This window comes from Dermacentor silvarum, chromosome 1, assembly GCF_013339745.2.
Source record: "Dermacentor silvarum isolate Dsil-2018 chromosome 1, BIME_Dsil_1.4, whole genome shotgun sequence".
Taxonomy (NCBI): Eukaryota; Metazoa; Arthropoda; class Arachnida; order Ixodida; family Ixodidae; genus Dermacentor; species Dermacentor silvarum.
Genome location: NC_051154.1, coordinates 259,055,827 through 259,083,679, shown reverse-complemented (window position 1 = coordinate 259,083,679; position 27,853 = coordinate 259,055,827). Strand labels below are relative to the sequence as shown.

The following is a 27,853-nucleotide window of genomic DNA, read 5'->3' as shown; positions in this document are numbered from 1 at the left end:
AAATCATTAACAGACGCCACCACTCTGAGTCTGAGTGGCGCGCGAGACCCTGCACGAAGGGCCAAGTGTGTTGGTGGCTCGATAACTCAGTTGATGGCATAATGAAGACATAAAAATCTATCTAAGATACACATGCATAGCGGTTCCAAGTATATGCAAAGCAGCAGTGGAACCAGCGCGCACCCTTGGCGCACTGATGACCTAAGATAAATTGAGAAACTGAAGTTTGCGCGCTTGCATATGGAGATCACGTAGCCTATTAAAGCGACGCTGTTTCTGCCTACCCTACCCTCTGTGCCCTTGGGTTTTATGTCAGTCCGCTACTCGGTTTCCTGACGAGTAATATGGGCCGCTCCCAGGAAATAGTGTGGTAGTCAACTGCGCTGATGCAGGAAGATGGTGTAATCAGAACTGGACCAGTCCCCAAGAACAGGGTAGTAGTAAACTTCGCCGCACCCAGCGATGATGATTGTCATGTGAAGAGTGACTTGGTGGGTGGATCCTTACAACAGTACACAATAAGTGCCGTCGCAAGGGTTTTAATCTGACTTGTCAGACGAGCGGATACTGCAGTCGATGCAATCCTGATAACCATGGTAATGCTATCGCCCAGGTGTCGCATGTGGGCATAGCTTCTTTGCGCCTTCTTTCGTGTTTGTCGTTGCTGTGTTGCCAAGTAGGCGTAGTGGGGTGTCCTCCACAATGCTGCGCGGAGAGGGGAAAAGCATGGACATTGACAGGACCTTTAAAAAGACAACGGATTTCTCGCCTGATATACTCAGCGGGTGGTCGTGTGGGCCGCGTGCTGGCGATGATTGATTGATCACGTGGCAGTCAGAGGTATTGAAGCGTTAAACATGCACCGCTATGGACATTGACAGGACCTTTAAAAAGACAACGGTTTTCTCGCCTGATATACTCAGCGGGTGGTCGTGTGGGGGCGCGTGCTGGCGATGATTTATTGATCACGTGGCAGTCAGAGGTATTGAAGCGTTAAACATGCACCGCTATGTCGCAACTCTCCTCAGAATGTTTTTTTTACCACTTTCGAAACGTCGCATTAGCCTACAGGGCATCGCCGCATCCACATGGCATATCATAACATTATGTGAGCTTGTATTTTTTCAGGAGAAGTTGTAAAGAAGTACGTAAGTTGCAAATAATACACAATTGCACTCAATATGTATCTCCTTGCGTGATGCGCATTGTTACTACAATGCGCCCCGTTAATGAAATTACATGTCCAACGCTTGGTATTGAACCCGGTTCCCTGAGCATGGCAGCCCGATGCTCTAACCCTTACACCATGGACACACGCTTAGAAATCCCACTTAACACCCTTACCAGCTTGAATTAATTATGCAAGCAAATGCTTTGAGAAGCTTGGCACGTGAGTCGCGTCACATGACAACAATTTACTGATAAAAGCGAGAACGTGCGCTGTTCTAGCTGACAATAAAAATGAAAGTTTTATACGCCTGAAAAAGAAACGTATGCAATCACGCCGTATATTTTAAATATGCGGAACCCCAATTCTACACGGCCAGCGGGACAAAACTTGCTCCGATGGGGAGACCTCGTTATTTAATGAAGGTTTCATTGGGGTGTGCGAACGTGTAGATGCTGTGGTCTGTTACGGCCAGCAGGAAAAAAAGTGGCTGTGGTTTGGAGGCCGCGTTTAGTAATTCGTCATTCGTGTTATCAGCGCGATAGAAACGGGTAACAAAGAGAAAACACCGACACTACAAATGTTTAGTGAAGCTTTCTTTGTGACGTCCGAAGATGGCGCAAGGTCACTCAATGCAAAATAGAACACCTGCTCGTTGTCTCCTTCATGACGTCAATCACGACTATATATAAAACTGGTTACAAAGCCTCCCTAGCATTTAGGATATCCTACCTAAGAGGGCCTTATTACATCAGCTGCCGATCTTGAAGAACATGCCCCTCTCAGTGCACTTGGTAATGACGCCTAAGCAATAGAAATCTCAGAATGACCACTACGGATTGTAAATAAAGGTGTCTTCAGCAATACAGTATGTCGCCACATTGCTTGAATGATAATCGCATTAACGTCGACAGCCGTCGTGAGATTGGTGCTGCGGAATTTTGTTGTTTTTTGATGACATTCGAAATATATTTTTACCTGAAATGTTTCAACCTTGTTTCGTCAAGTAATTTCGAGAAATTGTGGTGTCGTTAGTTGTCAAAGATCTACCAGCAGAACTTTGGGGATATCTTATAGAAAGAGTTGAAACGGTTTAGTTTTTTTTTTTTTTTTTGAAGGTGGGGATTTAGCCTGAAAATGATTTTTAATGCTTCCTACAAAGGAAACTCTGAAGTCGAGAGTATGACGGAAGCCCGTCTGGTCGGGATGATGCATACTTAAAAAGAGGAGATCGAGACACCGACCAAAAAAGGTTTAAAATATATTTAAAAATACATTAACGTTTCGGCTCCCCAACGGGAGCCTTGTGGCGGCCTTTCGATCGTTATTTTTCTTTTTACTTTGTTATCACTGAAGCAGTGAGTTATGACTATAGAGCTCCAACATACTTCCGGTATCAACCCGCCGCGGTGCCTTAGCGGCTATGGTGCTGCGCTGCTAAGCACGTGGTCGCGGGTTCTAATTCTGGCCGCGGCGGCCGCCTTCCGATGGGGGCGAAATGCAAAAACGCCCGTGTCCCGTGCGTTGGGCGCAGGTTAAAGATCCCCTGGTGGTCTGAATGAATCCGGAGTCTCCCACTGCGGCGTGCCTAAGGATCAAATTTTGTAAATGTAGTTTTGGGGCTTAGAACAATAGAATGAAATTGTTGTATCAGGATGAAACATAAATAACTTAATGGCCCCGATGGGCGTGGTACCGCCCAGCATTACTACTTCAGACCAGATCCGTAGGAACTTGCGGCCGATTTGCCCCCTTCACTGAGGATTCAATGGTGTTGTACTCTTTTGCTTCTCTTTATCACATATCGGCAGCTGAGTTTGGGCATTATAACGGTGTTTATTAGTGGAATGAGCATCGAGTGACACTCTTGTTTCTTGCGCAGCACTTCCGGTTCACCTCCTTAGACGACCGGAGACGAAATTCAAAATAAATCAGAAAAAAATTGAAAAACAATAGTGAAGTACAAAATCATGGGTTTTATTATAGATATATCACAGCATAAGTTTAGTTACAAGTTGAGTTACTTAAGTGTCTGGAACAATTAGAATGAATTAACTTCCGGTTCACCTCCTGAGACTACCGGGGATGAAATTCAAAATAAATCAGAAAAATAGAAAAAAGTAGTACAGTACAAAATTCATGGGTTTCATTATAGATATGATATCAGAGCATAAGTTTAGTTACAAGTTGAGGTACTGATGCATCTGGAATAATTATAATTAGAAATCACTGAGTACCGCACACTAAAGGCCCAACCGCATGCACGCGATTTTCGAGCGACAGCGACAAGCAACGGCGACGAGCGACAGGTTTTGCCGTCGCGGAGGGCTATCCGTTGCTGTCGCTGGTCGTGTCGCCGGTTTCTGGCCAGCCAGAAAATATCGCTTGTCGCCCGGAAGTCAGCGCGACGACATCCGCTGGAGACAGCGATTGCACAACAACATGGCAGCCATCAGTCTGCCCGCTTCAATCTGAATTCGCTCTTGCAACTTGCTCTCTGCTGTGACAGCAAAAAATAAATAGTACAATCAGTCATCGCTTCACCTCATCGCTAGCTGAAGACTAAGTATCGGCGCTCTCTTGTCCTTATTATTGAGATCGGTTGTTTTGTTTAGACGCTGTTAGGCCTGAGACGCCACCGAGAGCCGAGAATGTGTTTTAAGTTTTACTCAAAAGATGGCGCCACGGCACCTTACGCTGGCGGCATGGGACGGAGTTCCACTGGGGATGCATGGGACGGATTTTCACTGGGGATGATAGCATATTTTAGCTAGGTCTAGATAAAACATTGACCTTTAATAAAATTGAGATTTCTTTACGCGCGCAAGATAACATTTATTCGCACAACAATGTAAATCCGTCGCTACTCTTTTTCGCGATGTCGCGTTCATGTGGTTGCTCCACGCCGCGACACGACAGCGCGACAGGGTGTGCCTGTCGCGTCGCTTGTCGCTGTCGCTTGAATATCGCGTGCATGCGGTTGGGCCTTAAAGCACAAAATCGTAGACGTTAGAGACCCGCCACGTGAGCACGACTTTGGCGAAATTCCTGAATCCCAGAAATAGAAAGCGGAAGTAATGACATCACTAATGATGTCACATACAAGAAGGTGGCATGATATTAAACCGGCTGATTAATGGACAACAGCTGTCTTGCATAGACTGCACACCTGCCTAGCAGAGAGAATGTGACGTCACTCGCTGCTCCCTCGCTTCTCTCCAGGCGCGCACCTGGTCGCTCTCTCGGTCGCTCATTACTTGCTCGCAACAGCTGTGCGCGCGCACTCGTTACGTGCTCTGACGTCCGCACCTGAGAGGGCGCGTAAGGTGCGCTTCGTGCGCCGCTCGCTAGGGGGCTACGGGCCGTCTAGCACTTCCTCCTCGCCCTCCCTCACTCCTCGCCCGCATATCGTGCCAGAGGAAAGACGTTCGCTCGCTTTCTTCTCCGAGTTTGGTTCGTGCGTTGCGTTCGTCATGGAGGTGGTCGACGAGGAAGCCGCCAGCAGTGGCGCACCGACGGGGGGGGGGGGGGGGGGAGGTTTCGGGGGTTGTAACCCCCCCCCCCTGAGGCCGACTTAACCCCCCTCTTTTGTTTAACCCCTTTTATTTCCTTGCGCATTTGAGTACTGCAACTAAGATATAAGACGCGCAATCGTCTGCATACTCACAAAAAGCGCGTTTTTGACAATTTCCCGTGAATAAATTGAAATTAGTGCTATTTAGATGGTATTGGCAAACTGTCAACCCCCCCTGGCAGAGATCCTGGGTACGCTACTGCCGCCAGGCCAAGCACAGCCTACCCATAAGAAGAAGAAGACCTACAGACCATGGTTCTCTGTGTCGTTCTTTCAAAACTTACACACACAAAGTTAACCTAAAGAACACCAACGCCGAGATGCGAGTGCCACTAAGAGTAAGAGACACCTAAGTCAAAGATTAGGGTCGCCTACCGTTTTTTAAATATAATTTAGCTTTAAACAGATAAATATATTATCAGACAAATATATTAAAAAGCAGCTTAATAATAAAAAACGGTAAGCCTAAAATTTGCAAGCGATAGTTGTTCCCTTTTCCTGAACTTCAAAATTCATGCATAAAAGTATGCAGATTACGAGGCGTACTTGCTGAATAATTTCAATGAAGACTCGCATGCGTGGCGTCGCGTATGGGACATTTATTATTGCGATAGCAAATATATGGACACTCCAAGCGGATTTCTGCCGTCGGCGTCGCCGTCGCCATCATCGTCGCCGTGAGGTTCCGTTTAAAGTCCAAGGGTGATAAAATCGTCGCCGCATGCCGTATGCTTTATGCGCGAGTGAAAGCGCGCGACGGACGCGCGCTTTCACGGAGAGCGAACGCACAGCGGACAGTAAACGCGATGTCTTCCGTCGTGCAAAGGGCCGGGGGGGAAGGCCGGGAGGGAGGGGAGGCGACATTTAGCGGCGGCACCAAATGCGTATCTTGCGACCGGGCGCAAGGGGAACTGGTGACTCAATCTCCCACGCGAAAGGAGGAAACCGGGAAGGCAGCGTGGGAGGGAGGGGGCGCGGCTTCAACTCTGCCCGTAGCTGCGTACTTGTACTTGGCGCGGCTGCAGGCTGTCGCACGCACCGTATCTTGAAAGCGATCTCCACACTGATCTTACCCTTGTATGCGCTGTGCTTTCGCCGCTCAGTTTCCGTTGAAGCGATAGACCGCATGAACCTTCGCTCGTTGCTGCGCCACGCTTGCTCACGCCAGCGTTTTGGCAGTGGTTGTCTGCGGTCATTGACTGTGATCTATTCATGTTTGCTTGTGTGCGCTGCACACCATTGCTCGTTAATTCACTTCGTAAGCGAATGTGTCCAAGTTTATGCAGCCGATAAAACTACTATCCCTTCTCCGTATAGCTCTTGACTAATTTGCTATCGTAATTCATGCTTCGCCTTTCGGGAGAAACTGCGACTTTTTTAGTAGGAGAAGGAAAGGAAAAAGACAGTGAGGTGGTACAGTGGAAATATTGGCTGGCTACCCTGTGCTGGGATAAAGGGGTAAAGGGAATTAAAGGTGATAGACACGAGATAAATAAGGAGTGGGGTGGGGGAAAGTTGTGCGCATTAAGGGGATTCAGCGCATTCAAACTTCAAGAGCCTTGAGATTGGTTCTTAATATCGAGGAATCAGTCCTAGGCACTTACGTGAACCCACCGCTATGGCGGCACACAGGCGGCTCGCCATGTCAGCGGCTTGGATTGGCATAGTTTGAGGCTGCATACAGCAGCATACGCTCTCCTTCGCTGGTGACAGCTCACACTTCGAAACGATTTAAAAACGTATTGAGGCATAGAAACGCAGTAACTCATCACAACGTTTCTATAAATATTTGTCGGTGCCTAAACGCACCCTCGCAGTTCGGCCTTGATCTTACGAGACTCAGATTCTGCGGTCGCTGAGCTTAGTTTAGACATCAGGTATAGTAGTAATGTTTTGTATCAACGTTTTCTTTTTTCTTGTTCCAAACTGTCATTGCTGGCGGGGCAAATTGTTTCATGTCGTGTACATTGTGGTAATTTGAACGTTTTGCAATATCTCCGAGCACATTCAAATTATAATTTTATTTCATTATTATTTTCAATATGTTTATGTAAGTCGGCCTATGTCTTGTATGTATTGTTCACATCAGCGAAAAGGAGTAGCTGACATCATCCATGATGCCAACTTTTCTAGACACACGCTTAAGAAAGAAAGCAATTGCTTTTCCAACCTCGTTAAACGTGGAATAAGAGAAGTTTGACTACAGATAGGGCCAGCTATCGCAAAACAATAGGTACCAAAAACAAGAAATATAAACCTAATGAAAATACAAAACGCCGTTAAAAATCTATGTAACATAATGGCACCACACTAACGCAGCGAGCCCAAAACTAGAAAACAGTTCCGTTTGCCTTGTACTATCAGGCTGAAACAAAACACCAACTAGAAAAAAAAACGGGCTATAGAACGTGGATCGTACGTGTCTTCCAATTTCGGCAACGTGCGTGACCGAATTGCGAATCATTCGCATAGATGGCTTAGTGCAGCTAGGACGTTATGTAGTATCTTGTTCATTGCACACAGCCGCAAAAGTCACTGCGACAAGTGGAAACTGTTTAACCAACTCATACTCATTGCATTAGATAAAGGTTTCTGATATCAGGCGTGCGCAATTCCCCACATGAGCTTTTGGTAAACCAGACGACGACATCTCGCATGTATTGTTAACCTCGGCGCTATATGCACATAAAAGACGATAACTATGCGACCAGCTTAGAGCACTAGGGAAACGCTCATTTTTTTACGGAATTTCTTGAACTGTGGAGACATGGAGATGTTATTTATTTATTTGCCTAATTACTTACTTACGTACTTACTTATTTATTCAATAATTCATTTATATTACCCTCAAGATAAGTGCTCACCGATTCGAATGTGATATTGGCCCGCATGGCGGCCGGCGTTTTTTGCGCCACCGGAGCGCTCTGAGGACACCGATATGATGCATTGTAATATACAATAAAATCGAGAGCCTTTGTGACACATTGTGACTGCATTTGATTCCTTAGTGATCACCCAGCGCCCACTGATGGCGCAAGAAGCGCCGGTGACCCTGCGGTGAAATTATAGCATTTAATCGCTGAGCACTGTACATGCAGTACATCATAGTAGAGATGTGGGACGAAAGCTTAAGAACAGAATACAACATTAGAAAACAGGAGTGAATGCAGGACTGCGAAGATAAAAAGCGACAATAAATCACAAGAAGCTTTAAGCATCAGAGCCCCAGTGTAGTACGTACTGTCGTGAGCAATATGAGCTAGAACACGCGAGCGCGTGGAAAATAGCCTCGAACCCTACATCGGCCGATTAGCAGCGGCCGCTTTTGGAAACAAATTGGAAAGGGCGCCGCTTTTCCGCTGGCTGTTCACACTCCCGCCTCGATATCATTGCTGCAAAACGGTAGCTTGTAGCATGTCACTGGCCGCTAGCGGTGATATGAATTCACATCAACGCGCACAGCTACATCAAATGACCCAGCAAGCTATGCAGCTGCTGAGATATCGGCTGTGACGTAGACTGCCATAATGCACAGGTCATGCTTCTATTAAATCTAGGCGGTGTTGGCTTAACGTTCGGATACGCCACTTTTATCATTTTTTTGTATGCTAGCGAAGCGGGAGTGCCAACAGTTAGCGGAAGAGCGCCCCTCCTTTCCCCTCCGGTTTCGGCAGCGCCATCCACGTATGACGCTATCTAGGTTTTGAGGCTATTTTCCACGCGTTCCCGTGTTCGAGCTCATATTGCTCACGATAGTACATAAGTCATTTGTAGTAAAAAAGATCGAGCGATTCGTTAAGTGGTACTTCAATATGCGTCAATAAAGCGAAGTATAACACTCCTTTACGTTAAATAAAACACCTTTGAAGAGAATGAAATCACGTATATTCGCTATAGTGACGCAGCTACTTTATTGCATCCTACTTCATGTTATGCGTAACATTACTGCAAAATGCTGACAGAAAGAATGTATTTAAGCTTGTGGATGTTTTTTGCTCAGTTTTCGGAACTCGCGTTTAAGTTCGACTGCGCTTTCCATTACGTTAGTCATTCTCTTTTCTTGTCCTTGAATAAGTGTAATTTCATCTTCGGTCGTTCACAGAACCATTTTTTCTCTCATTCTGAAGGCTAACATGCGTTGCGCTCCGTTAGGCGTTGGTTTTAGCATCTATTCAGGAGAAAAACAGAGAACCAGGAAGTGAGTGCTTGCAAACTGTCCTCCTTATCCCGATATTAACGTTACACCTACCTAACAGAAATTCTGGATTTCTCAACACAGATACTATCTGCTTTGAGACGTCACTGTCATGGCAAGTTTCCAGCCGCATCCCTCTGAAGGCAAGCGCAAGCTCTTTCTGTAATTTCGACACTAAAGCTTTGCTACGCTTTCTGGCTCTCTACATAAGAAAACTTTCGAAATGTCGTTACGACCATACCCTTTTCTGTTATCGAGGTTACACAGTGTTCAGGGTCGCCTTTATTTGTAATTATGATGCCCTGAAATTGTAAGCCTGTACCCGCTGCAGTTGCTCAGTTGCTATGGCATTGCGCTGCTTTCCACAAAGCACTTTCTTCCTTTTATTGCTTTTACTTGTTCTATTTTTCATACGGTGAACATATTCTATGCTGAACTCGCCGTCAAGCTAGTTTTGTTGTAGTATCCCGAAATCTTCCTCGTCTCCACCACCATTCTCTGCGCGCAACCCACGCCCTCCTGCAGCGGGTTTTCTCGTCACTGCCTTATGATCGTCCTTGTCGTCGTCGCCATCCGCCGTCGTCTCCCTGCAGCCTGCAGAACTCATAGGCGACGGCAAAAGGCAGGAGGAAATAACATATATTTCTCTCATATGAACTGAGGCACCAGTCTCGGACTCTTTAGTAGACTCAGGCCTACTCGATCCTACCCAACACACTCCTGATGTTCTGCACAAGAAGCCACCGCCATATTTTTTTCGGACACTCGTTAGGGAATGGGCCACTCCTCTCAGCGGCCAGTACACTTTTTTGATGGTTACCTTGAAAGTAATATTAAACTCGCAAAAGGTACGTTCATTCGAGTGATAGACTCTGTTGTGCTTACTGATTGAGAACCTTTGTCCCTGTTAGTATAATGTGGGTAGTGTCGCGTTTCTAACATCTGTCTGTGTTTGGTTGCAAAAAAGTATCATGGAATGAATACGGAGAGCATCGACACCGTCGATGATACCTTTAGTGTACGGCAGGACATGCTTGGCGCCGAATACGACATTTGAAAGGTGCTGGCTGCGAGAAAATTGGAGATGTGTGCAAGCTTTATCACCCATACAGTCGGCAAACCACGATCACGCCGCGGGCGACCGATTAAGCGACAGATGCTGGCTGAGCCCGTGGCATGTTTCCCCGAAATGCAATACGCGAAACACACATCCAAAAGTGCAAAAACCAAAAGAGGAAAAAAAATGCCTTCATTGAGCAGAACAAGGTAGCTAATAAAAGCCCGATACCACTCGCCAGCAAAAAAAGATAGGCTGATAATTGATAAAGCCCGGTATTTTAATTATAACGAAAATAATATTTAGAAAAAGTGTAACACAGATGAATGAAAAGAGAGAGAAGGATGTGGTGTTTGTGGAAACAAGAGAAAACTGGTTCGTTTGGATGGCGATGACTGTGGCTCAGTTGCTGTCAGGCCCCAGTTCCAAGTGTACCACCGATCGGTGAGGCGTCGCAATCTGTTATTCGTGACGTGCATCAATTACTTACGAGAGAAAGGGTGCACCTCACTCCAGCACAATCGCAACCCAGCGTGAGTTTCTGTAATTCATGAAAAAGGCGCCCACTTAGTTTAGTGCTTCATATATTATCCACTTCTATGGAGTCAAATGCTCAGGCTAGATCAAAGCATTCCCGCAGTCAATTAGCGTGAGCCACTTGAATGCGCTTATTTTAAAGAAGTAAAAAACTGCTCCAACGCTCTAGCCCATCTGAAACTGTGGATCAGAGCCAATTGCATCTTTTGCAGTCTTCCGAAGATGTTGCGCGACAGTACGTGTGCGAATTCCTATTTAAAATTCAACAGATGAGATCTCCACTGTGCCCTATACGGGTGACGTGTGTGAAGGCTTATAGTCTGGTGGCTTCTGGTGAAGAGCTATCTGACAGAAGCCACTTAGTAAAAAAAAAACATTTCGGTTAAAAAAAAGACAACAACAAAGTATGACAACAGCCAACAATATAAAAAGAAAGGCACAATTAGTGATTCAGAACCACCTATCTCCAATAAGAGCTTTTTCTCAGTTGCTAGACTACAATCTCGCTGAGTGTGCTGGGTGAATGCGTAGAGATTTACTTACCTGTCTATGGAAGCAAACGAATTCCGCATAAGTGTGCGCTTGAGCAGGAAAATATTTTTAATGTAAAAAAAAGGGGGGAAAGTAGGCCTCTTTAGTGCCGGCTATCTCGAAACTCCAAATACACTACACAGGCAAGAAAAACGAAAAAGCAAATTAAGAAAAAAATATTAGCACGCACTAGACACACAATCAGAATACACATGCACACAAAAAGTTACACTATACGTGCACTAGCACCGGCGGCACTTGACTATAGTATATGGGTCAGTCTTCCAAGACGGAAAGAAAGTGGAGCGCACAAGTCCTTTTATACATACACACATGCGTAATGTACACACACACGCGTAATAAACATGCGCAGTGTACACACATGTACACACCCAAGAAAAGCGAAGCACGTCCGCCACGGTTGGAATAAAGCTATGAATGTGCTCTAAGCAGTTTTTCGCGCAAAGAACATCGGCATCGTAATGCAGTTTAACAGTGTACATTCAAGCGCATTGTGCATGTAACAAAAAACAACACAACAAAAAAAAACTAATCGGGTTCAAAAAAAAGTAAATTTCTATTTTAGCACTTAAAGCAAACATCACACGCAAAAAATTAACATTTCGAAAAAAAATGCACGCTTTGCACACGAAATGAAGCACAACCACCGAGGAAGGAATACAACCAGCTTGCCGAGCAGGCCAAGCAGCATGCCTTGCAAAAAGAATCAACGCCGTATCAATCATGCGAAATGTGAAAACACTGGAACATACTACTGAAAAAAAAATGCGTAGCACAACCTGGCACAGGATTCAATCTGTTACAAAAAAACTGACTCGCCATCCCGGCCCTGCGAAAGTGGATGTCCATCGAAGCTGTTGAAAAGCACCACTACAACTTTTGAGGGGGGAATGCAATGCTTTATTGCTTTAGAGTAGTCGTAGTAATGGAAATTCAGACTAGTGGTAGTACTGGGAGTATCGGTAATTTTGACAGCACGCCGCCGCTGGTCGTATTGCCGTTTCTTTTTCCATTAGCCGCGCCTCGTATTCACGCTACTCTTCGGGAGTCCTATGTGTTGCCTGTCCATAGCGATGCTGCAACAACCATGAAATCAGTTGCTAGGCTGGTTCTTTTATATACGATAGGCTAGTGCCGTCACTCCTCACGTCGCAAGCTGCCGTCGCCGCGGCAGTTTGCGCAACAGTAATCTTTACTGAGAAACCTATGCGGGAAGTGCTACGTGCTTCGCATTGTTATCAGGAGCACCTTATCATCAATTATGTGGTTCAGATGCTTGTTTTCTGATTGTTCTCCGTTGAACCGAATGTTGTTCTGTAGGTTGTGTGCGTGATTCCTAAGAAGTTATGCACTTTTTGCTTCACTTTGCTGAGTGCTTGAAGCTTGCTTCACTTCCACCGCGGGTCGGGCCGGTATTGCACTACCTCCGGGATCAGCCCACATTTGTCCCCACGGACAAGGACACGAAAAAAAGCTGGCCAACGAGTGGCTCACAGCTTCTCTGTAAAATGGGAGTGGAATAATGAAGTAAACAAGTGGTAGTAGAAGAACTAAGTGATGCGTAGTAGCATAAGCAATCGGTTTGACAAAAAAAAAAAACTGGTACACGTTTCAACTCTCACCACCAGCAAACATTAGGGTAAGGAAATGCAGGAATGTAAGAAAACATAACCAGCCTTCAAATGAGAGCGTGTGCGCTGCAATGGTACGCTGAAATGGTACTACAGGCTAGGTGTAGTTTACTACTTTGCGGTACAATGCTTCGACATCCATGACACCTGGAATTTAGGGATTCACTTCGTGTATGGTAAGTGGGGGGGAAAAATGTCACAGTTTCGCCCTAAGGGCGAAGCAATGAATGCGATAGCAACACAGCAATGTCAGACGAAGTAAGGTGAGCGGCTTTGGTAGCAATATGAATTGTAGTAAACATGAGCTGATTAAGTAAGCAGGTGTGCTGCGGCGTAAGCAGACCGACATGAAGAGAGACTCGATGACCACGAGAAGGCGCGTGTGAAGCGGTGGTGTTGATGAGAAGCGCTTCCCGTGGGCAGCGCGTGCGAAGGGACACACCTGTAGCGCTGCACTGCCGATCCGGGCAGCATTGCATGTGTAGCGTGCGTTGGAAAATGTGGCCCGACTATTACTAACTGAATGAACAAGCGTGGTGTGGGCGCGCACAAACAAACATGAATAGATCACACTGAATCACTGCAGACAACGAGTGTGAAAACGCTGGCAGCAAGCGCACACGCCGCAGCGGGCGAAGGTACGTACGGTCTATCGCTTCAACAGAAACTGAGCGGCGAATGCACAGCGCATTACAAAAGTCAGAGCCGTGTGGAGATAAGAGACGGTGCGGGCGAGCGACGAGCGCGGTTGTTGGCAGAGTAGAAGTGCCCCCTGCTCCCTCCGGCGCTGACTTCCCGCTTCCTTACTTGCGCGTGGGAGATTGAGTGCGTTCGCTCTCCGTGATAGCGCGCGTCCCCGCACGCTTCCGCTCGGGCATACGGCGCGCGGCGAAGATTTTGTCTATACGGAACCTCACGGAGACGGCGACGGCAGAAATCCGGTTGAAGTGTCCATATAATTGCTATCGCAATAAAACGATTGCCCAATCGAGTCGTTGTTGAAAGGGTATTTGTTAATGCGCATTTATGGCTTATGACAAGTCTGGCGCGACTGTGAAAATGCGGCATAGTTACGCACATCCATCTTATAGCTGTCATGCAACAACTGGTAGAAAAAAAAGTTGCAGTGGCTTAGCTCGGCTATGCCAGGATATACGTAGCGTTAGCAAAGGTTCAGCTGATTATTCTTAGCTTTCCTGGTTGTCTCCTACGCTCAACCGCTAATTTCCAGGCAACTACTTCGGGATCCGATGAGTCGAGCTTCTCCGTTCTTCTGCGCTATTGAGCAGCATTTGCGCTCTCCTTCTCCATGGCTATACCACACTGGCAAACGCCAGTCAGAAGCGCAGCGACTCCAGCGCAGTGTCAGACGGCGACTGCACAGCGAGCGCGCGCCGGCGCCAGTGCGTCTACCACGGCTACGACGTCACTCCTCTGGAATGCGCAGACCAACGGCGGTGAGTCGCGCGCGGCGGCGGCGGAGTGCGCGAGAGGTGCCGGCTCCGGTGGCTCCGGTGCGCAAGCCGTGTGACATCACTGATCCTTGCGCATGCGCAGCACGGCTCTTGATGTGCCGCGCGAAACGGGCTTGGCTAGGCCAGTGTAGCTAACGCTACAAAACTTGATACGTGCCTGCTTTGCCTTAGTGGATGATGTCATAATGCCAGAAGAAGACAGCAGGTTGGTGGGGAGAGTCCGTGCGTATAAACTTGTTTTACACAAATTTTATGGCTTTGCGCTGTACTGACTCCTATTTTGTTATACTAGTTAGTGAATGAGGCAAGCAAACCATGTTAGTATATTCTAACACTGATCTTATGAACGTAGTGTATGCCAGTAGCTTTGAGTACGCGGACGCCATCCTTAAACATAGTTTTACATAGAACAGCTTACTTAGTGTGGCTGCAGTAATGTTGGCAACGTGTGTGTCCCATATTAGGCCAGACGTCAACGTAACTAGAGATGGGTCGCTCAGGAGCGACTCCGAGCGAGCCGGATCTTTTGAGCCTCTCTTTTTAAAGATCGAGTGAGCCGTGGTTCAGTAAGTGAGCGGCGGTTCTTTCGGAGAGGAAGCCGGTTCTCTCTCGTTCAGTGAGCCGTGCCGACCCGTTCCGTCTGTACCGTACCGTCAGAGCCGGGTCTTCTGCTGGGTTTCAAAGTTTCGATTTCTGACCGACGAAAGGTGGCCGGCGTGGGCAGACTCGCGCGACTGGTACTCGCTCGCAGTGTGTGGTGTGCGCAGCAGTCCCTTTGGTTTTTTGTGCGTCCTATGGTGTGGCACCCGATGCCACCGAAGGTAGAAGTAAAGAAGCCTTAATTGGCAAAGGATGGTACCGTTCGTTGCCTGCTGCTGTTCCAACGATGTCTCACGACTCTCACCAATCGCACATCGTGCGCTGGTCCAATAACACTTGGAAGATGGTCTTCCGTGTCTTTAAAGACAACAGGTGAAAGTACAGTTTAGGTCCTAGCTGGTCTTCATTTGTGCTGATTAGTGTAGTCATGAAAATGTCGCCCATGGCATCCACTTCGGTGCATTTTCTGAGCGTGTATCATTAGCACATAAATAAAACGAGGCCAATGATGTGTTGTGTTGTAATAGAACTTCATTTTTTTTTCTTTTTGTCCTGGCGCATGATGGCATGATCGCCAGTATCGCGCGTGCGCTCAAGAGAAAAAAAAAGAAAAAACAAACCAACAACAAAACAAACGAAAGGTACCCGCGGCAGTTTTGTGAATCTTTCGTATGATTTTTGTATTGAACTTCAATAAATTATTTCGACATTCATTTTGCATGGCGTTACAGCTGACTCATATTATAGTGAGCGTGCGTATGTGAATAAATGAATAAATTTTAATGATAATGTACAATAATTTTGTGTTCTTATTTTGACAAATGTTGAATTTAAAGTACCACAAAAAGCTCCTATAATGACGATGAAGGTACATATTTTTTGTTCTGAAAAAAGTACGTCGCATTCTGCCTGCTGGAGTACCATAACCATTTAACCCAATATCAGAAAATAAAGTTTCATTACAACTAAAATTCATGCTTTTAAAATGCGTAAAACTATTCTCTAAACATAGCGAAAATACCAATAACACGGTTATTCAATTATGCATATATCGTTTTTTTTTCAAAGCCAAATATAACTATAGAATATGCATAACACAGGTTACACATTAAGTGAACCGGTGAGTCGTTTAAATGAACCGGTTCATTTTAGTGAGATGAGCCGTTCCGAGCCGCTCAATGAAGTGAGCCATTTTGGCCATCTCTAAACGTAATGCCTAAATATTTATGTTGTTCAACAGTTGCTAGTGGTGAAGCATTAATAGTGTAAGTCAATTGAGACGGGCTCTGTTTACGTGTTACTGCAATGGTTACGGATTTTTTTTTTCACATTAATAGACATTTGCCATTTAGCTTACCAGTCTATTAACTTATCTAGGGATGCGTGGAACGTAAGGTGATCTGTGAAGCTGTGAATTTCCTTATAAATAATGCAGTTGTCTGTGAAGGGCTCGATACTACAGTCAATGTTTTCCGTAACATTATTTATGAAGATTAAAGATAATAGTGATCCCAGGACGGAACCTTGAGGAACTCCATAAGTTACAAGAACTGTTTCTGGTTTAACACTTTCGAAAAGCACCAACTGTGAGCGGTCTGTTAAAAAATCTTTCATCCATGACAAAACTAACCCCTCTCCGATTACACTATTTAGCTTCGCGATTAATTTACTGTGACAAACGCAATCAAAGACCCTTGATAAATCAGGTAAAGTTATTTTCATTTGGCCGCCATTATTGATGTTAAGTGCCAGGTAATCAAACACCTTGGTTAGCTGGAGAATATTCGACAAACCGCTACGAAATCCATCCTGATTAGGGGACAGCAAATTTAGTTTCTGAAGTAAAACGTTGTGCCTTAAGGTAATGTGTTCTAAATACTTCCACGAAGTGTAGAAGAGGTATCCGATGATAATTTGGTGCTGAAGACTTGCACCAAATTTTGATCATTTGAGTCTGTGGGGCATCACAATTTATTCCAGCTGGCAGGTGACGCGCTATAGGAATAGCCAGAGCTAGCTAGAATAAGCGAGTACTGTAGTTCAATAAAGGCAAGCACCACCGAAAATATTGACAAAAAAATGTGGTGTCTTTTTCTCCATGTAATGGCCACACCCCCGATTTTCACCCCAAATCTCGAAAAAAAACCACCTATATATATATATATATATATATATATATATATATATATATATATATATATATATGCACTTGCACACCAACCTGGGCGCGAGGGATCGACCTCAATACGTTGAAATAAAAGAACAGTGCAAAACAGGCAAATCAGTTGCGTATATTACTTAGTAAATTCGTCGGATTAGTGTCTAAAAAAATCCGTTGCAGAAACAACCGAAGCTGATCGTCAGAGTAAGCGAATAGCTCATGCGGACCGCAGGAATGAAATGCGCACACACTAGCAATACATCTGGGGTCGAATTCAGAAAGCTTTTTGTGCGTAAGCTTGCTCTTTTTCATTGGCCCACCGCCGTAGCTAATAATATATCCAACATTGCCATTGGCTGGCGTCGGTTCTAACGAATAGTTTTAACGTAAGAACGTTTTTGGGAATTCAGGCCCTCAAGTACACTGCTGATGCCGATGAAGGTGTTTGGTAACTGCGACACAAATTCTCGTCCATATCATTTGGCAGACGGCATCACAGCGTGACGACGATGAAGATGACACAACTATGGTTGTTGGTCAGGGATGGAAGGATGACGATGGAGATGATGACCGCGCGGCAACGACAGCATTGCTAAGACAGCATGACGCTAATGGAATGACGACAGGGTGACGACAATTGCACGACAGCGGCTGCGTACCTATAGCTGGGCTTCCTTGACCACTCGTTTACTCCGCGGAGGCCAGATACTCTTCCGACCATTCGCTTTAAGGTCATGTAGATCCCACGCACTGTGGTCTAAGCGAAGCTGTGGCCCAGCAGGTAAGACAGCACGGCGCATCATGGCGGGAGATGTGCCGTGGACATCGATTACGAGAACATGCCCCGCAACCGACATCCAAGGTGGCGGAGAAGCATGACACAGCGCCACCACCGACCACAGCATCTAAACCTTCAGACGCACAAACCCTCTCTCTCGCTCGCAGCGACAGCACGCGCCTCTTAAAGAGATTGTGCTCGGCGACGAATGCGCCGTGGAACTCGGTACCAACTCGGTTTCCCGAGAGAACGCGCCCGTCACCCGAGAAAGTCCGGCCGCCGACCACCCCTAAAAACGGGCGATAGAACCAAATAAAGCTATTCGATTGAATATCGCTACGTGCTGCGCTGACTGCACGCCTCTGGCTTACCAGGGCAAGGCCACGGTCAAATATCACTTTGCTCACTGCGAAAGGCAGCATGTCAAGGATTTTCAAATGGTCACCGAAGCGAACGTGATGCTGGTGTAATACTGAAGGCAATCTTTAATGTGTTCCACTGAAGAGTCGGGGTTATCCCCAAAACTAGTCTTCTTTTGATGCGACGCAATAGGTGCGGCATGTCCTAACGTAGACATCTAAATGTGTAGACGACGAAGGAGCGTGTCGAACGGGCCGTAACTTTTTTGGTTGGATGAGAACCGCAGGTGTGGATCAACTCTGTACTGGAGCGAGGGCTTTGCTTGTTCATTAACCTATATGTCCTTGCAAAGTTTGTACCTCAGGTTGCGAGGAATGTCCTTCGCGTCTGATGCGGAAAAGGTAAAGGGAGTCAAGGTACTAAGCTCGTGCGCTGCAGTAGCTAATCTATCTGCCATCTCAATTCCTGCGATACTCATGTGACTCGGTAGCTATTGAAAACTGACCTCATGACGAGCAAGAGAAGCAACGGTCAATACTTTCATAACTTCGTAGAACACGAGGTGATCTATAAGATAGAAAAAAATTTTTATGGGTTCTAAGGGCCGTGTGGCGTCGGAATATACCATCCAGTTCCGACAGAAATCATTCTCGGGAATGAATCTTGAGGTTTAAAAATGCACCAGACTCTGCCACTGTGCACGACAGAAGCTATTGAAATCTGTGTTATTGCTAATGTTGTTGTTGTTGTTGTTGTTGTTGTTGTTGTAGCTGTTGGTGTGCGACGGCCTTTCTTCTGCCTATTCCCAACAGTCTGTAAGCACAGATCCTTCATTTACATGTGAGCATCGGGAAAACTGTATTACTCGCAGTGATTGACGCGTCCGGCAAGTACCCGACCGGAGCCTTCCAGATGTCACGAGTTGATCTGGGCGCCTTCGACGAATGCGTAGAGACCGTGCTCTTCGACGACTACGGCAATGAGATGGCGCGCGGTCAGTACTGCAACCTGATAGTTCACCCTGGCAACAAAACGGACCTGGACGACCTCATCTCCTCGGCCATGCGGTTTACGCATCCACGGGTGAGGCAGAGATTTTATCAATAGATCTGTCTGATAATCGAGAATGATGTAAGCCTTCAGAGTCAGCGTTCTGGTAAAATTTTGTCGACGCATGGGTAAAAAAAAATGCTGGCTCTCCCGTAATCGAGAGTGGATGTAAGCATTAAATGGCTACCTGTAAAGCAGATTGGTTGGGAATGATACTAGCCACAGTCTTAAACTGGGTGTAGTGCATGTTCGTAAGGGCACACCTCACAATACCACACCTCACAACCACCCGCGGCGCGCCGGACGCTGCCGGCCTGGGCACGCAGCGTGGCGCCGCCAACTCTCGAAGGAGGCGGCGCAAAACCCGCGCCGAGGAACTCGCGGACCGCTGGCATTGAAAAGAGCGAAGGAAACACTGTCTCAGTGCCAAAAGATGACAGTCAAGTTTATGGTGCTCTGTATCTGCCTTTTGAACGTCGCTATTGGAAATGACAAATAAAACTCCATCGTATTAGAAGTTACAGCTTGAGTGACATTGTGAACAAACCTTCGGAAGTCAGAAGCAATATTTTTTTGTAACCTGTTTGGGCAGTTACTAGCTTATGTAATGCGGTCCGGTACAAAGGGTTGGGGGCCAGAGACCGCATTTTCTTAACTTTTGACTGGTTGCCCGGATGATCTCGGTTTGTTCTCGCAACGATACCCGGATGTTCTCGATTGAGTGCCCGGATAACGGCTCTGGCTTTTCGCTCAAGGTCACTTGAAGGTCGCCGACAAGGGAGCTAAACGCATTTCATGCTTAAAACTTTGTGATCATGATAATCCTCATAATAACGTTAAGTGACAAGAGAGAGGTGTGTATCAGAAAGCAAACGTATCTAGCCTAAATTTTAGTTGGCATTAAAAAAAAGTAGCTGTGCAGACCATCTAATGCGCAGATAAGATGGCTGGTGGACAGTAAGAGCTACTCATTGGGTTCCAAGGGAACGGAAGCGCAGTCGAGCATGGCAGAAACTTAGGTGGGGTGATGAAATTGGGAAATTTGCATGTGCAAGTTGGAATCAACTAGTGCAAGACAGCGGTAACTGGAGATTACTAGGAGTGGCCTTCGTCCTCCAGAGTACGTAAAGATAGGCTGCTGCTGCTGATGATGGCGATGATGAAATCTGGCTGAGCCCTTTGCATGGGGCGGGTAAATCTCTAGTGCCCTGGCCAGAAAGCTAAAAAAAAGATATCGTCCATCCCTCTATCATAGGAATCGGTAAAACAAGGAAGTGAAACGTGTCTTCACAGGAGCTGTTGCATGTTTGCTTCGTGAACTGACGGTCCGCTGCAGTGACAGGCGCACGATTTGTGGGTCGCCGACCGTGTTGCAGGCTTACTTGGCGAGCGGCGTCCTGCTGCCCAGTCGCTTCGGCGAAGGTACGAGCGTTTTGGTCCGGCTGCGTAGTGTCTTCGGCAGCCAGCTGAGTTGCGACGCGCTCAGCTACAGGAATGGAAGTGGCAGGGCTCCCAGCGTGCACCGCGATCGCGCGAAGGCGTTCTGATTCACGCTGGCGTGTCTTTCACCACACCAAAGCGAGACTCACCCGTCGGCGTCGTTGCTTTCCTGCGTCGCTTAGCGCAGCGCTTTTCTTAGTTGGCGCCATCGCAAGCGAATGAGTAGGCGGCGTATAAGCAATACTGATGCATGTTGAAGCTGCACTCCGTAGGCGACGAGGCATCATGGGTTAATGGTACGTCAAAGAAAAACCATAGGCGGAAACGGCGTCGTCACCTCAACAGAGCGCCTACACCAGGCTACACCGCGCTGGAGCCTCCGCTGCGTTGAGTGTACCGAAGCGCTCAGTGTCGGAGCTCGTTAGTGTCATGATGCAGTATTTCGCTTCACCACTCCTAGATGGCGGTGCCATCCCTCTCAGTCGCGATCCTTGCGCCATCATAAAGCGTGGTACAATAAAGAAGCATGTGCTTGTTGCGGTAAAGCTAGAGAAAAGATGAAGCATGTTCTATTAGAATGTTAAAATATCTGCCCAGTGGTCGATTTAGGCACTCTTGGCCTCCTTGAAGCCCTTGGGTTCAGCAAGAGCAGGGGGAAAGTAACATGTCCACAATAGAGATTAGTAAGAGCTGATTGGAAGATTGGCGGAAGGAAAGTGGGGAGACGACAAACAATGGAGACGTACAAAAACAAAATTCCCAATAGGGGTTCAGAAAGTTTGATGATGAAAATTGTTTGTGTGTGTGTGTGTGTTTTTTTTTTGATGACATGTAGGACATTATGCAATATAACAACGAGCTTGATGGCGCAACCCACCACCCCGTTCCAAAGGGGACGCTCCTAGCATCTATCCATCCATCCATCCATCCATACAGAGGGCATATTTTACGCGTTCCCACCGACGTCACAACCGTTACAGGAAGTTGATGGTGGACCCCGGCATAAAACACTTTCGTGTTAAAAAATACCCACATAAGCACACAGACACGCTGTAGTATCACTCCACTGTTAGTGCGCACTACCACTGCGTCGCGCGCCACCACTGCCCTAGCCTGACTTTGGTGATGCCATACCACCGTATAACTAACTGCACCGCATGTTGCACCGCCTGCATGCTGTCGCGCTGAGTCACATGGATCAGCAAACCACAATGACCGCCGCGGAATGGTGCCCTCTCGTTGGCGTTGACACAAATATGCAAAGTAGAGCACAAGCTGGCCAACCGCCTGTTATTCCTTCCCGCACAACCGACATAGAACACTTGTGACGCTAGCGGTGTCATCGAAGCGGTGGTAGTACGCAAGCGTCTGCCGCGCCCCCGCCTTTGCTTCGAACAGCAGAACACTGCCGCCGCTGTTGTCGTACAGCCGTTCCCTGTCTATAACATTCTTCTGAGTGCGATAAAAATTAAACCAGCTACGTGGACGAGTTGCTCATCGCCCTCCGCCACTGCGTGTTCTTCTCTTCGCACATCTATAGGCTTGAACGCTATGAGCCCACTCAGGTTCCTTGCGTGCGTTTACGGGTTTTGAGAAAACCCCAAACATCCTGCAAAGGGTGTGCACCCGCGATGTCCACTGAGTCCTTCCCATCATGCTGGGGTATCTGAACAAGCGCCGGGCCCACTTCCTGTCGTCCATTCCACGCAGCTGGCCCTCGTAAGCAAGCTTCCTTCTGGCTTCTCGAGCCTTCTACGTGAATTAGCCTACGTCTTCCTAAGTGACATCTTTGACCACGCGGCCAGTGGAAGCCTAATGCCAGTCGCCCAATCTCTTGTTGCCCTCATTTCAGCCGCTGTCTGGTATTTGAGTGGAAACTGAGTACAGCATTGGTGAATGAGAGGCCTGGGACATGCACACAATTGCATGTGTCCCGAACCAACAGGAAGTTACTGCAGCCCCAGAGACTTCTTCTACGTGGCACATTAGTCGCTCGGCACTATGCTTGACGAATGTTCTCCACGTGAAAGTCTTACACGTAGCTAGAGGTGCTCAACAACACACAGATGTACTTGTACTCTGTTTTCCAAGGTATCTATCAGCTGTCAGGCAGCGACACAGCCACATAGGTGTCTGGCCCGAGAGCACAAGCACAATGGGCTTCTTGACGTTGAAGCTAAGGCCAAATTTGCAAAGGTTCTTCGCAGACAGCCTGACCAGATGCTTTAGGTCACCCAGACTCACGATTGGGATGATGATGGCGATGATGATTTATTGGTATCCCTCTTGAAACGAGGCGGGGACAAAGAGTTACCTATAGCCTGATTGAGTTACTCAGGCATGCTATGTATAGTTTTCATTCTAGCATTTTTGTATGCGTCTCTTTAATCCTTTTTCTCTTCCTCAAAACTTTTCGACCTTGTAGCGCTACCTATATCTGTAACGGATCCAGTCGTATCAATCTCTTCCCTGCTTTTTTTCACAGAACTCTAAAAGTCTCTTGCTTATCTCGACTGCTTACCAGGTTGATGCTTCTGTCAACATTAAATGCAAGCGCTTCCGGAAGATTTATGTTACCTACGGGCAGGGCCCTTCAATACTTTCTTTTCTTCTGGTCATGAAACTCCCGCCGAAGTTTCATATAGGGACAAAAGCTGCCACCGTAGGCGCCGCCGTGAGTAGAAGGGCACCGATCTGCCGCGCTTGGAAGGGCAGTCGCGTGTTCGCGTGAGTGTTCGCCATGAAAAACACTTCGCCCACATTTTTATTTCACTGTGTCCGCTAACTGAACATAGCAGTGCTTACTCTTGACCAAATACGATAGCATGCAAGTTGTTTATTACTTCAAGTCATTGATTGTTAGCAATCGTTCACCCAAGGCTGCCCGTCAAGTGTTGCAATTTCACTTATGCTCGTACCTATACCTATGTTTCTTGATTCCTGTGTAGGTGATTAAAATCGTGCTTAAATTATACAGTGCGCCATGACTAAGCCTAGCTGACCCACAGATTAACGTTGCTTGCGCAAGAAGTTATGGTGCGCCCTACTGCGCGCTGGCGGTCCGCAGCGCTTATTTTCCTATTAAGTGCCTGTTTATTCTGGGGCATCGCGAAGCTGCCAATGGGAATTTCGCGCGCAGAACAGGTACGTCTGAATAAAGTCATCTTGGCACTAATTGTAGCAGCATCTGTGAACTGCAGCATGCTAGATATCGGCAACATGTGCGGTTTCTAAGCGAAAGTTCTTGCATTTACGCATACAAATTTAAACATGGTCAGTTCAAATCTGCGTGAGTGTATTTTTTTTTCGTCCATTCACATTTAATGTCGCAGTGACTATCAGTTCAAGGTTGGCGTTTCACTTAGTCGCCCGAAAACCCCACCCGAGTCATTTTATAAAAATACCAGCGCAAATTAAAACCAGCTCGGAGCTTCCATCGTCACTAAGTCATTCAAGACTACATTTACCAATCAAACTGAATAACTGTATTACTTTTTTGCATGTTTCTCTTGTTTGTCTTTATACTCAGTTTTCTTAATCCAACAAGAGCCTAATTTTTTGTATTTTTTCTGCCTAACAGAAAACAAGTTTGCGCAGGTCTTTGTGGATAGCATTTTGACTTGTGCTAACCACGCTACCCCTTGCAGGACAGTGTCTACTTAGTAAAAGGGCGGAATGAAAGGCATGGTATACGATTATTAGGGAGTAATTACTAGCAAGCGTCAAGAATGCAAAAGTGCCGGCAAGCACTAGTACACATATGGTTGCAATTAAGATTGCATTTGATAGATTGGCAGAAAAGTTGGTGGATAGAGGGAATGAGACAAAACACCAAGAAAAATAATTTCTCACTGCTTTCATCTCTCCTGTGGCTGGACAGGATGAACGAGCACCAGCACGAAATAGTCTGTTCCTTTCGCGTGTAAAAAAATGCAAACGGCATAAAAAAAAAAAAGTGCACACCTTCAGCCGTAGCGCTCACAAAACGTGTTGCGCAGCAAACACTGGCCGAGGAAGTACGGTCGTTCAGCAGGATGTCTTCAACAATGTTCATGTAGACATTGGCACAGGCTATATTGTCCACGGTGCAGACTTCTAGGTGCTCGTCCACAATTTGCAGAAGGCAAAGCAGCTGGTCTGATGGCACTTCCAAAAATCCCCTAGTCTTTATTTCGGTCAGTGCACTTGGCTTTCGAGAGGTGCTCCTCAGCGTTTGAAGGCTGTCCTTGCAGCTTGTTTTATCAAACTTCCTTGCAATCTAGCCACCAAGGTAGTCCAAAATGCAGTCCTTCATTGACTCCGGACAATTGATATCTTACATGCACTCAGCCGGCTCCAGTAGTATATCGTCCAAAAGAACTGCCAGGGTATCAATCTGAAACACAAATATCTTGCTATATCACTCAGTGAATGACAAGAGTGTGAAATTTTAAGCACCAGAAAGCATAATAGATCTTCACTGCATTTAAAACGAGACGTGTATGCCCATTAGCATCAAATGGTTAGACAATCATTATCACATTTCTATACAGTGCACAGCTACTCTGCAAGTTGTTTTGGTCTGGGTTATTCAAAGGTTTACCTGGTTAGCAATAGGTTCTTTATGCTGAAAGAGATCTTGCATTTTTAATAGTGGGAGTGGCCCATCTTCATTTTAGTCAGTGCTATCACTTTTTCGTTTGGATCATTAAGCAAAAAGTAAGCACGTTCATTGCAAATGCCGCGCTTCAAGTAAACCTCTAAAACACAGACACTGTCGCGATTTATGCAAAAAAAAAAACTAAAAAAAACATCAGGAATGGGGGCTTACCGCACTGAATTCACGGACTTCATGTTTGCCTTCATGATGCACTGATCTATAATGAGCATCTCGCGGCCCGATAGCTTCTGAATGGTTTCCTGCATGCCACAATTTTCAATCGCCTGCGCCTCCGCTTTTGCGAGCTTCCGCTGACACTAATGAAGTTGTTGCTTCACACTGCGAAGTTGGTCCTTTACCCTTTGCAGCTCTGAGGCAAAGCAAACGGCGTGCTCAGTTAGGCACTCTGCATCAGCACCGCCAAGGCGATTTACAGTTCGTACTTCATCTGCAAAGAGTGACCAAGAACGAATATCGCAATGAGAGTGATGCCAGTTTGCCTGCGTAGTGAGCAAGTAGCATACTCCAAAGGTGTGCACCAGACTTACCGTGAATTTCTTCTTCGGGTGCATCGGTGACGTCTGCAGTTGCGACGGCCGCAACTTCGGCTTCAGCGCAGTTTGAAGATGCCGCTCGCAGCCTTTTTGCAGGTTGGCGCCGTTTCGGTGCATGCGAACGTTCTTTGGGCTTAGACAAGTACACAGATACGCCTTGTAAAATCCTCGCAATGGCGTCTTCTGCCAGTTTGGGTCGATCGCGTGGCAGTGACACAACGTTTCCATTCACTGTACACACGTCCGCAGGAACAATGTCTCGGGCATCAAAATGTTTTTCGCAGACGCGAAAGTACTTCGATTCAAACGAGAACCCAGCACTCTCTTGTCGCGGGATTGCTCGCTTCCACCTGTCGCGTAGTTCCGGGTTGGCTGGTAAACAGAATAGGGAGACTTTTTCGTCGACGCCCTCGTATCCGGAGCGGCAGCCTGGCTCACAACAAATGTTAGGAATCACTGCTATGGTGAATTACGAAGTGTCGATGTCACTACATGGAGAGACACGTTCAGGCGAAACAAAAATGACAGCAGATCCACGAGGTGAATGATGATGAGTGGGCGAAGCTCCGGAGGGAATCATCGGATCTCCCGCTTAAGGGGACGCTAGCACAAACGCGTTAGAAACGTGCAGTACTCTCTAGTAAGGGGGAGCGGCCACAGCGTCTTACGCAGCCATTTACACATGCCGGAACGTGCACCGCGTTTGCCGACGCCATCACATGACTGCTGAGAGAGTATACCCCCCGTATTCATAAACGCTCCTCGACTTGAACTTGACTTGCCACCGCTTTGGGCAGCGCGTTCGAAACGCGTTGAAGGTAAGGTGGAGAGGCCACAGCGTCTTACACCAGCTTCTTACACGGGCCGTAACGCGCTAGCACAAACGCGTTAGAAACGCGCTAGAAACGCGGCCTTTCGTTAATGTTGGGTATTTATAGCCATCGTGGTGCGTTTGTTCATGTCCGCTTCGTGGCGTAGTGGGCTAACGCCGCGCGCTCGGAAGCGAGGGGTCCCTGGTTCGATTCCGCGCTACGGACACAACTTCGGAATTTTTTTCTCATTTTTCTCAGACTGGTTACACACTACTACTACTACTACGACGGGGACGGAACGGGTGTCGCTATAAGGAGCCTCGCCCCTAAAAAACTAACACGCACAACAGCACGTCACGCCGACACTCCGCTTTCCGGCGGCAGCGGCCGCCTTCCCCGTCGCCCTTCTAGCGACGCCAGCGCCGCGGCGCCGCAACTGCGGGCGCTATATGAAGCTCTCCCATAGCGTTACGCGGGAGTTTCATGACCAGGAGAAAAGTATTGAAGGACCCTGCTACGGGTCTCACTGGGTGAATCCCTTCACATTCCATTACGTGATGCTAAGTGCTCTGTCTCCGGATTTTACACAGCATACACATGCCTCATCTTAGTAGTAGTAGAAAACTTTTATTGTACAGAATAAGACGCATGGCCTTCATTCTGTTGCAGATATTTACTGCGCTACGTTTTTGTCCTTACACAACCAGCTCGAGCCTCAAATAGCAAGGCACTTCACTACGTGTTATCACACAGATTTCGCCTTCTAAAGACTGGATGGATGGATGGATGCTATGAGCGTCCCCTTTGAAACGGGGTGGTGGGTTGCGCCACCAAGCTCTTGTTACTATTTTGCCTAATGTCCTACCTTTATTTTTGAGAAACACACAAATACAAAGAATTCCAGGTATCAACATTTTTGAACCATTACAGGCAACACTGTTCCTGTACGTGTCCGTTGTTTGTAGTCTCCCTAATTTTCTTCCACCAAGCCTCCAACCGCCTCTAACTAATCTCTACAGCTGACATGTTTAGTTTGCGCATGCTATCCCTGAACCCAAGGACTTCAAGGAGGTCAGGAGAGCCTAGACTTGCAGCTGGGTAGATTTCATCCCATTCCAATAAAACATGTTCCACTGTCTCTCGAGCTTTACCACAGCATGCACATGCGGCTTCGTTCTTGGTGTACTTCGCTGTACTAACTGCGCGTTATAAGGCATCCTGATCTCGCTTCGAAAAGTAAGGAGCTGCCCTTTGAGTTTTCATCAATTGT

At 46.9% G+C, this 27,853-nt stretch overlaps 1 protein-coding gene across 1 annotated transcript in view; it reads left to right on the top strand.

The window, feature by feature from the left end:
* The window catches only part of LOC119437090 (nose resistant to fluoxetine protein 6-like), a 95,290-nt gene that overhangs the window by 26,750 nt on the left and 40,687 nt on the right, over positions 1-27,853 (top strand). The window contains exon 3 of the mRNA XM_037704167.2: positions 18,960-19,171. Within this exon, the coding sequence (XP_037560095.1) occupies positions 18,960-19,171 (212 nt within the window). The remainder of the gene's footprint in view (positions 1-18,959; positions 19,172-27,853) is intronic.